Raw genomic sequence first — 12,026 nt, 5'->3', positions numbered from 1 at the left:
TCCAATGCTTTTTTTACAGCTGTCACTTATCTCTGCTTCACTCTGTCCTGCTCTGTACATGTAGTTAGACCGTCAGCACGCCCCGCCCCTCCCTTCTCGATGTTATGATCCTTGTCTGTCCCCACGTGAATTGGTCGAACGCCACAACATCAATTCAAGCGTCCAGTCCTCCCCGTGTTCATGGCACGGAGTAGTCCATCCTATCATTCTGTTGTATTAAGTTGCAGAAAAAATAAAAATGGCTCTCGGACGGGAGCCTGCTCCCATCGTTCACCTAAAAGAGCCGGTCGTTGAGCCTGCGCGTTCGCCCAACAGCACATTACGCCCTGCTGGCAGTGAAAAGTTGATGTGGACTGTGGTGAAGTGGCACTCCACAGATGCATTTGCACCGCAACTTGAGAAAATAGTATATTTGTTGCCTTTCTTTTGGGGCTATTTTCCACGGTCATCCTCAAATCCGGCGTGCGCTTGCAAGCCAAATGTTATCTGTTACGGTGTCACATAATCAAACTTGACAGCAGCGTCATTTGTTGGACTGACAGCTGATTGGCTTATAATCGTTTTTTGACAAAGGGGGGTGGGATGTCTGTAAATTTGGTTGGATAGAAATTTTAACAGTTTTACCAAGTGACGCGTTGTCAAATGTACGTATTCTTTGAACCTTTTGCAAGCTACTCAGAAACGGCCAGTGAGTGACCTGTTGGAGACCACTGATTTAAAGACATTAAAGTTTGTGGGAAAAAAAATTGTTTTGAAAAAAATAGATAGAGATCCCTCCTATGAGAGAGACCACTACTTCAGACAAGACAGCCCTACCTGCAGATCTCGCAGACATGAGAAACATCATGAAGACCAACAGAAGTTCTCCACATGCAATGGCTCATCTGATCTCATCTGCGTGGTTACAGACCTTCAGCGAGAGATTATACTCAGTGTGGACGCTCTCCTGAACATTGGGGGGAAAGACAGCGTTCTCCAACTCCTGGACGTGTACGTTTCCATTCTCCAGTGAACTCCAGGGAGGCAGTAGCTCAGTGGGTAGAGCTTCCACTTGGGAACCGGAGGGTCGCTTCGAGTCCCTGCCGAGGTGCCCCTGAGCAAGGCACCGAACCCTCAATTGCTCCCCCCTCTGCGAAGGGTGGTAATGTAATGTAATGTAAGTCGCTTTGGATAAAAGCGTCTGCCAAATGCTCGTAATGTAATGTAATGTAACTCCAAGGATAACCAGGTAAACTACCACTAGCTGACGATGGGGGTCAATTGCCAGCTAATGACTCTACACAGACCCAACAGCAGGAAATATATAAATACGAGACTAACTCAACAGAGACTGTTGCTCGGATGTGTCAAAACAATATATTTCTGTTGTGACATTGTTGTTCATGCTTTTATTGACAGTGGACCTGATGTATCAATTATCAGTGGGGAATTTAGAATGTCAACAGCTGCCCTCCGCAGGAAGCCGGTGGTGAAACAATTTGTGCCCCTCACTGGTGTTACAGGTGATCCGCTTGACACTGTGGGCACTATTTCAATTAACTTGAGCATTGCTCAGAAGCCTGTGACTCATGCCCTTCAGGTGGTAAGAAACTGTTCAAAACCTCTTATTTTGTGTTGGGATTTTTTTAGTGCCTAATGGCATTATAGTTGATGCACGAAACATGTCTCTGTTAATAGATGATAAAGTTGTACCATTGTAAACTTATGTCAGTATGCTCCTAAACTTGTGAATGTGGCAGTGTCTTCCTCAGTTAAAGTACCTGCATTATTAGAGATGGTCATTACTGCAAAATTAGATGCTCCTCTCAAAGGACTTGTGCCACATGGTTACGCTGGTGTGTTTGAACCACACTGCACTGATAATTCTAATACAGGTTTTGCATGGAAAGTGGAGAATGGTGACATACATGTTAAGGTCATTAATCCTTGGAAATGACATTGCATTGTGGGACTCTGATTGCAACTTTTCACTCTATATCAAGCAATGAACAAGAAGGAGTATACAGTAATGGGAAGCTCTCTTTGTAATGTTGACAGTCAGGTGCCTGTTTTGTCCACTTCATCAGGCTTGTCTGATATTTCAAACCCAGACCTCACTAACATTCAACAAAAACAGCTAAAGGATACATTGGACTCATTTTCAGGTGTATTTAGCCAGCACCCACGTGACTTTGGGAGGTCCACCATGGTCACACACAAAATTGTAACTAACTCCGACACACCCTTTTCCCAAAGAGCCTATCGTACCTCTCATAAAATAAAGGCTGAAATTCACTGCCAAGTGGAAGAGCTTTAAGCTCAAGACATTATTGAGGCACTAGTTCCTGGGCTAGCCCTGTGGTAATGGTGAAAAAAAAAGGATGGCACATACAGATTCTGTGTTGATTTTCGAAAACTAAATTCTGTCACTATCACTGATGCACATCCTCTGCCCAGAGTTGACGACCGCCTGGACGCCCTGTCTGGCTCCCAATTCTTCTCCACCATGGACATGTCAAGCGGGTACTGGCAAGTGGAGCTGGATGCTGCCAACAGACACAAAACTGCTTTCACTACTGGAGAAGGACTCTGTCCCTTTGCCGGATCAGAAGGCTTCTACAGTTGCGCAGATTCTGTGTGAACGGTACATTCCTGAACATGGCATACCTGAGGAATTGTTGTCAGATCAAGGTAGACAGTATGAGTCTGAAATAATCCAAACGATCTGTCAAAGACTGCATATTAAAAAGAAACAGACCTCGCCATATCATCCCTGTGGTAATGGCATGGTTGAGAGATTTAACAGAAAGAACAGTTGGCTAGTGTCATACATGCCTCAGGTGGTGAATGGGACCAGTACCTACCATCTGTAGTACTTTCTTTTAACGCAACACCCTATTCCAGCACAGGCTATTCACCATATTTCCTTGACCATGGTACAGAGCCTCGCTTACCTGCAGATGTGCATCTCTCCACACCAGCGGTGTCAGACACACCACAAAACTATGGATCAGAACTGGTGGAAAGGCTTGACACTGCTTTTCGCATAGTTTGCAACCTTCCTTCTTTCTGTCTATCTCCTCTTCCCCCTCTTTCTATATAAAAAATGATCTCCAAAATATCCTACAACTGTATGCGCAATGTCATGTACAATGTTTGCTTCAATAAAAACAAATTGCAAAAAAAACACACTGCTTTTCGCATGGTTTGCTCTCATCGTGACGAGCAGCAGTTGAAGCGTGAGCATTTCTACTGCTTTACAGGATATTGGATTTGAGGAACCCCCAAACTGATTTTAACTATTCATTATGATCATTTGAAGCCCTATCGGTCTTCTGGTGATACACGCTTTGCATGCCTCCCCCCTTCTTCAGGTGGACAATCCTCCACTCTTCACTACGGTGGATGGCCTAGGGATAATCTTCCCAGATATTCAGCATTATCAGGTGAGAGAACCTGATAATGCTGAATATCTGGGAAGATTATCCCACAGATTGTATCACAGATTTCCTGACACAAGGCCCTCTGCCCCTGTTTGCCCCTGCTGCGTAGACCCTCAGGTCCGGTCCCTAGAGTTACATCCCCCAGCAGTCGCTCCTTTATAAGCTGGTCGGGCGCAGTACTCTGAGACACACTCTACTCGTTCAGGGCGGGGGGTTCGGCAGCCACAGAGTTTAATGCTGAAAAAAAATTATTTCCAATTTAACAAATATATTCTGCAACTATTTATGGTTTAGATGTATTGTGGAAATAATTATGTTATGAGTGGTGCGTATTGTTTGAAAAACGAGGAAAACGAAGGGGGGAAAAAATGTGTTGTGTATTTTTTAGGTAACTTGTTGGAACTTGATCTGGTATATTGTCTTCTGTTTATGGGAAGGTCTGACATTAAGGTTGAATACCTGTTGTAGTGTACCTGTTTGTTCCACTTGACGTTTTTGTATCCGAGATTTATTTTGTTTTGATCATTTTGAAATGAGGACATTTTATTTTGAAGAGACTTTGATAGTTGTATTTCATTTAATATTCTAATTAACAATATTTATTTTGGTTTGTGATACATTTATAAGGGACTAGTTATTTGTCCATAGGGAACGTTAATTGTAGAGTGCTAAGGATGGGGGAATGATTTAGGGAAAGGACGAGTAAAGGTGAGCGTGGATGTACGTGATGGAGCATTGTTAATGCTGAGTAAATAAAAGAATTAAAGAATGAGAAGTAGTCCCGTGCCTTGCTTGACACTCAGCCAAAGAACAAGACCTTTGAAGATACTAATAATATCGATCCTTACAATAACATCAAGCAGGGAGGTGCAGGCCATGCTGATTTACCACAGGTACAGAGCAGGACAGAGAGAAGCAGAGACAGAGAGAAGTGCGATGACTGCAGTGGGTGAAAAGATGAGTGACAGCTGGAAAAAAGCAGCATTTGGGTGCATTTTAACAATTGTGAGAACTGTGCATCCAACAGTTCAGTTGGAAGAAAAAGGGCAGGCTAGCATGCCTGCTACTGTCAGTGCTTATACAACTGTTGGGATTAAAAAGCTCCACCCAGGCTCTCAATCCAGTGTATGTTCTTCCAAACAGGAAAACATTCCAAAACTACCTTAGTTCCTCATGAAAATAGTACCACACTCACTGTCATCAGAACAAACTGAATGCATGTGAAGTACAGATAAGATGGGAACTACAGGGAATTCCCTGAGTTACAGGGAATGTGAAGGGAAATGGTGACAGCGATATGTGGACAGGCAGAAAATTTGAAATATGAAAGGTATAGCATTAGTAAAATAGTAAAATAAGATATAACATTGTTTTGTTTTCTATGAGAATAATATGATGTGAATTTATTAGTACGAGCTTTACACACTGAAAAAAACATGCAGAACGCTTTGATACAAAATGAGTGTTGGATATTAACATTTTGTAAATGTTCACACAAAAGACGCTCATTTAGCTGGTTTGGGTGGAGAATCAGCCATGAGGATAAATGTTTCTAATAATGTAAAACACAAGTAGCTCTCGGACACTTTTGTTTTGTCAAATTAGCTCTCAGAGGAAAAAAGGTTGGAGACCCCTGCTTTAAAGTGAAGAGATTTGGTTGCAAGTGAGGACCCTGGATGCTGGTGTGTAGATGAAGGTCAGTTTGAAAACAACAAAGCACTCTAAATAGCACTTGCCTTTCATATGATATGCCTATAAAGATAATCTGTAGTGATTGATGCAACTTTAAAAACAGTTTGATCAAATTTACACATTTATTTAATGATATGAGTTCATGCAGCACTTCCTGCCTGGACCACAAATAACTGAACATGTGGTCACGTTGGCAAGAGTGTGAAAAATCTAGTGTGTAATTTAGTTTTTAATTAAGTTTAATGTTGCTTCCCTTTTCCCAAACGAGCTGGGTCATAACATGCGTTCTCATCAGGATCTACAGTATGTCCAGGTTGCTGAATCGAATAGGAATCGCACCAAATATTGTGGATCAGGCAGCTAAAATTATTAAAATGATTTAATACAAATTAGAAAATGTTTTATTTCCCAAAAAAAGATAAATAAAACAAATACCTGATGGCAACTGAATTGACAGGCCATTAAAAAGGGTCAAACCATAAGTCTACTGAAAAATAAGGTTAACAAAAGATCAGTAGGGTGACCTGAGGGAACATACAGTACATACTGGTAAATCAACCCAATAAACACACACAGGGAAGGACAACCTACCACAACTACCATTTTGTTTCCAGAAGCCACCCCTTTTATGGGAGGGCAGACATTACAGATTACAAAAGCCAATGTCAACCAAGCAAATTGATTACCACCGTGATGCCAATAAAGGCTGATTGCTATGTTTAGGTTTTGTCAAGCCAGCTAATGCAAAGAAAGCCTGGCTATGTTAAGCCTCCTTCAAAGTACACCCATAAGTTCCCCCACCCTCAAAACATGTATAAGGTGAATTCTGCTTATTGCCCTTGACTAAACCATAAGGCTGTAGACCCCATTAATTAGGTTGGGTCCAATGCAGATGTGTGAATAATATATGGTTAAAATGTCCAATGTGCTGTTTGTGTGTTCTGATTTTGTACCTGCAGCAGGTATCTCTCCTCTCCGTTCAGGTTAATAAAACATGCTCAGTTCCATGCTGTGACAGTGGGGGCGTGTTGGGGGAGTGTTTGGAGTGTCTGTTTGTATAGTAGACAGTGTGGAACATTGAGCTACAGTCTAATTGCAACTGCATGTAATTGCAAAGGCTGAAGGTAATTGTCATTCAGGCAGTCCCTTTTTGTATTTCTTTCCAAGAGACTGCAGTGGTGCCTGCTGGGTGCATGCTGACAGACAAACCAGGAAGCTGATTGGCTATAGTTTAGTTAGGAAGGCTGAGAGACTGCTTTCCAGTGTCTAGTTAGGAAAGCCAATAAGCTTTCCATGTATTTAGTTAGGAAGACTGGAGAGCCTTCTTGTGTGATAAAAGTACTTTGTTAGAAGTTCAGTTTGTTGGAGTATTTAGCACCATCAGGCTCTTATTTGAAGTATTATTTAATCCTGCGGTGAATCCTTCCCCTACAAATCTGTGTGTGTATGCACACCTCTTATGACAGGCATGTAACAAGCTTGTTGTTGCAACATAAGGCCAAAATATAAAGATGATGGTTTAACTGCAAAAATGTATCTATTTACAGAATTAAGGGGGTGAGGAAAATCAGGGAAAGGGTTAGGGTTCCCTCTGCTGGCGGAAGTGGAAGTCAGCCGGTCTCCGGGAGGAATGGCAGGAGGTTAGGCTGAGGACTAATTTGCACTCAGACTGCAGTTTGCGCCTTCAAGGAGCAGCTATCCAACCTGTTACACGTGCAAATTTAATAGACTTTTGTGGATACACATGTATACTGAGGTACTGCTTATATGAAGCCTTAAATATAATGCTTCTATAATACTGTCTTCTCTTGATCCACTGGAAGAGCTGGGCCAGCCAAAAAAACATTGATTGATTTTTTTCATTAGATTTAAAGGGTAAACTTATCCATGAATTCAAAGAAAAAGTTCACAACTCATCAACTGAGTGAGTCATCTGTGAGTATCCATGGAGATAGAGACAAATGTGTTCCACAGCTAATCTTGTATAGACCAGGGGTCTCAAACCCAGTCCTCAGTGGGACACCTGGTGAAAGTAATGGAAAAATAGAAAGTCTGCAGGGGTCTGGCTAGTGGATCTGCTAGCCTGCTAGAGCTGCACGTATGACTTCACTCTGTGATACCTGTGTTGAAGGAGTCATTGGTAAGCTAAACTCTGGTTGGGATCTGTGAAAAAGGCCTCGAGTTTCCAAGTCGGCGCTCTAAACAGGCTAAATAGTTTAGTTTCCCCACTGCTGTTCCATAGTACTCTTTCAAGTAGGAAATATTCAAGCTAGTTGTCTGGAACGCAGCATTTACAGTGTGGATGTTTTCTGTGCTGTTAACTTAGCATATTTGCAATTTTTTAAAGATTTGCAATTTTTTTTTTCAAAAAGTTCACATTGTCAGATTGAGGTAAAAATACCAAAGCCTGCAGTTACTTCACACATAACGTAGAGACACTGAAGAGTCAGACAGTTTGCTTGCTTTTCTGTTTTTTGTGTTGCCTCTGTTTGTTTGATTCTTAGGTTTGAAATCCCCCCCCCGCCCCACACACACACACACACACACACACACACAGAGAAAAGGTGAGTGCAAAAGCAAATCCAACCGTTGTCTTCAAACATCTTCACATAACTATCATGTAGCACCAAAAGTTTGTTTTTTCAGCTGGCAGGAAATTGCTGTGTATTGAAAGCTCAGAACAAATGCCAAAGAAAGCATTCCCCCACACACACACACATATACATATATCTCACCGTCCATGGTCTTCTACTCCATTATCAAAACCACCGTGTTTTTTGAGTGCTTGTGTGTGTGTTTTGTGGTGGCGGTGTAGCCGACACCCAGTGGGAGAGCCCAGTTGCCTCCAGGGGGACTGATGGCTGTAATTATGTTATTTTTACCTCCTCCAGGAGCTGTGCTGCCAGCTCAGGGAAATTAGCATCACACCTGTGTGTAATTGGCTAAATGAGTTTGTCGAATTGCAGGGTAAGTCAGAAGTGGACCATATATACTGCAAAAATATCCTCCATTAGATAGAATTCAAATATTCTATGATAGATCAAATCAAGGGTGCTGACATAGGACATTTTTAGAGATAGGCCATATTTTGTGAGTGCTTTTGCTCATGCACCACGAGTACAGGTCAGTGGCAAGATTGACACAGTTTTCTGCAAAATGTCTGCCCCTGCGACAGCTTTGCTTTAGAGTTTTCACTGTTTGTTGTAGCTTGCCGACTAACTTAACACAAATTGCTGCTGTTCGTGCGTGTGTATGGGCTTTTTTCTTTCCCCTTAAAAGCTAAAATAAATACATAAACTGAAACTAAAACAGACTAAACTAATCTTGAAATAAAACGTAACACAAGAAATGTAGCTAAAATGACCTTGATTCCAATGCTGCAAATAACTCAAGCAATTGATTAACTCAAGACCAAGTATTGTGGAAAGACTCCAATAATCAAGGGCAGATTGTGGTTGATAAAATTATCATCCTCAGAAGAAAAAGATTTAAACCTCATTAAATCTGGAAGAGTCAATTTCTGTTTTTGCAGTGCAGGTCTGTTTATACACACACACACACACACCTCATGTGTGTCGGGGAAGAGGCTGTCATGGGAACAACTTGAGTTGTCACAACTGGAAACAAAAATGTCACCTGCAGCCAGAGAAACACAAACACACAGTCACACACAAAAAGACAATTTAAGGACAAACTCTGAAGAAAAAACACAAAACAAACAGCAAGCAAAAACCAAAATACAGCAAAAGATCAACATACAAATGAAACAGATGCAAACGTAGGTGAGCATGTAAATTATCAGTTACTAAAACTGATATTAAGCAATTTTGTCTTTATTAAGGCTAAAAGTCATCATCAAGTTGATCAACAAATTGATTTGCGTTTTGATATACATATGTACACGTACATATATACAGTATATAAAAACAGAAATCAATTTTTTTCGGGAGTTTTCATCTTTCCCGGAGAACAAAAATGATTTGGTTACCAGGCACAGTGCGGGACAGTGTTTCCATCTTACCTTACCAGGGACCCATTGATGGACCAGTGGGCCCAATGCTCAAGACAATAAGTCACATGACCAGTGTTTAAATGTACTCAGCCTGGTGTGTGAGCAAATCCAGAGAGAACAGGACAGACCTTGATTGGTTGTTGTAAGGGGTATTGTTTGGCAGTGCCCGAAAGCACATCACTGAAACATGAGCTTGGTACCAAATAGCTGTATTATTCTCAAGTAAACAGGCAGAACAAAAGTATGTAGCAGAACAGCAAAGTAATCTCAATAACTAAATAGGAAGCTGTTGTATGAAGTGTTTCACAATAGAGATTGTGCTCTTTTCTTTCTTTTCTTCAGTGGACGTGGAGCTGATACTTTTTACCAAAAAGCTTTCATTTTGTTTGAACTATCCAAAGCACATTCTCCCAGAAGCATCCTGGCTTTCTCAGCCCCAAGTTTAGCAAACCTTTCAAAGGTGAGCTCGCTTTTATTTGGAAAGTGGCTGATGCAACCAGATTATTGTACCTTGATCTTGAAGGTCAACTTGTATCTGTTCTTTTTAGTTTTCCTTGTCTCTATTTCCACCATTCAAAATACCCTACTGTTCAATGTGGGGCCAATTTTCCTCTAGTGGCCACATCCAGGCAGGTTAGCTACTGTCGAGAGGAACTTAACTTAACTTAACTTTCCTGATAATATGAACAACTGTGTTCACAGGAACATTAACCTGTAACCTCGGAAATGATCCTTGTAGCCTTTACCTTGACAAAACTTTGCAATTCTTTACTTCCTCTTTGTGTAGGCTGCGTGACTGATTATATGACAGGAGACACCTGTGACACTTATTGAATTACTACAACTACTACATTGCTACAATGGAAGTATCACTTTATTCAGAATAATTATCACTTGAAATTTTGTCCAGGCAATTTTCCTTATTCAAAATACGTTACTTTGTAACGTATCATTATTTCAAATAAAACTTTTTTAATTGAGGTACCAACAGTTTTAGCCTTGACTGTATGATAATAATAACAATAATAAAAATAATTTTAGAGTTAGACAAACAACACCAAACTGAGGCAGTTCACCAACTCCATCTACATCCAAACCAAACACAGTTGCGCATCACAGCTCCAACTGTACCTCTATGGTGATGAATTGCTTTAAGAGGCTCATCTAAGTCTAAGTCTCATCACCTCTTGCATCCCTCTGATGCAAACCAAGGTGTTACTGGTAAATGTCTATGTGTCCAATTTCGATGGCGTTGAGTTCCCCAATAGATTACTTAGTACTATTCCTCACCCCAATACCCATCGGCTAATATTTGGTAGCGATTTCAATTGCGTACTGCAACCAATATTAAATTGTTCTCATCCCCGCACTTTATCCCTGTCAGCAATGGCCAAAGCTTTTTCTGACATTGGTTTTCAGAATGGTTTGGTCGACCCCTGGAGACTTCGCAATCCCTCGATCAAAAAGTTCTCATTCCTCTCCCAGGTACACAATTCATACTCTAGATTATTTCCTTATAGACAACTCTCTCAAATCCTGTGTCGCTTCCTCTGACTAGGCATCCTAATATCTGACCATGCACCATTATTATTAGATATCCAACTGTCTACATACAAATCAAATATTGCTATCAAAAAAAAAAAAAAAAAAAATTTAATTAAATTTCGCTCAGGGAACCACCCCTTATTTACAAGGGGAAAGAGATAGCAGATAATTGACCAAAGCCTCAATGATTCACCATAAATCTCAATTATCAATTAAAATGATCAAATAAATTAATAAATTAATCAAATGGGAACAATTTAAGGATTAGTTTTGCGCTCAAAATCAGTCTGGGAGGGTGAGAACTTGGCGGCAGAGCTTGAATCATAGCAGCATTCATAAACAAAATCACTTCTGTTATAATATGAAAAGATTCATTAACTCACAATTACACGGAATGCACGGAATGTGAAGGGAAGTTGTCACAGTGATATGTGGACAGACAGAAAATGAGAAATATGAAAGGTATAGTATTAGTTAAATAGAAAAATAAGTAATAACATTGTTTTGTTTAGTATGAGATTAATATGATGTGAATTTTATTGGTGTGAGCTTGACACTGAAAATGTACACAGAAAAAAACAAGCTCATGTTGCTGAATTGAAGTGCATTTTGATACAAATGGGAGTGTTGAGTGTTGGATATCAACATTTTGTAAATGTTCACATAAAATAACCTTTTTCAGCTGGTTTGGTTGGAGAATCAGCCATATCAGAATATGTGGATTAATGTTACGAATAATGTAAAACATGCGTAGCTCTCTCTCTCTCTCTCTCTCTCTCTCTCTCTCTCTCTCTCTCTCTCTCTCTCTCTCTCTCTCTCTCTCTCTCTCTCTCTCTCTCTCTCTCTCTCTCTCTCTCTCTCTCTCTCTCTCTCTCTCTCTCTCTCTCTCTCTCTCTCTCATGCTTTTCCTCAGCTGGAAACAGCTCAGAGTGAACCCGCTTCCTTTCTATGCGCCTCTTGCCACGTCACCACCAACAACATCAAACATGGCGGCGTCCGTGAGAGAGAAGCAGACGGGTATGATAATCTGCCTATCTACTGTTTTGGGGGCCGAAATAAGTGACAATTAAACAACATCTGACAAAAAGGGTTGATACAAGACTGGCTAGCTAACCATGATTCTTTACGCGTAGGTAGCTCCCAGTTAACTGGCGTTTCTCGGTTATGGAAACGCAAACGCTTCGATTTATTTCTCAAACTGAAACAAAAACTCATCTCACTGAAATAATGCCGAAGTTAAAAGGAAACCATCCGCGCTCTTCGATAGCTAAACCTGTCGTTGGTTCCACTTTAGCCGCAAATGACTGGTATTAACCTGCAAACTGTGACGGAATCGATATGTGACTTTCTGGAAT

General features: G+C 40.8%; 1 protein-coding gene across 1 annotated transcript in view; it reads left to right on the top strand.

Moving 5' to 3' along the window:
* Positions 1–11,580: 11,580 nt before the first annotated feature.
* The window catches only part of scfd1 (sec1 family domain containing 1), a 40,129-nt gene continuing 39,683 nt past the window's right edge, over positions 11,581–12,026 (top strand). The window contains exon 1 of the mRNA XM_076166028.1: positions 11,581–11,688. Coding sequence (XP_076022143.1) covers positions 11,658–11,688 — 31 coding nt within the window. The 5' untranslated portion in view covers positions 11,581–11,657. The remainder of the gene's footprint in view (positions 11,689–12,026) is intronic.

The sequence above is a fragment of the Genypterus blacodes genome, unplaced genomic scaffold, assembly GCF_046128005.1.
Source record: "Genypterus blacodes isolate CSIRO-AG114 ecotype Tasmania unplaced genomic scaffold, CSIRO-AGI_Gbla_v1 ptg000154l_1, whole genome shotgun sequence".
Lineage (NCBI taxonomy): Eukaryota > Metazoa > Chordata > Actinopteri > Ophidiiformes > Ophidiidae > Genypterus > Genypterus blacodes.
This window is presented reverse-complemented; position numbering and strand designations above follow the sequence as displayed.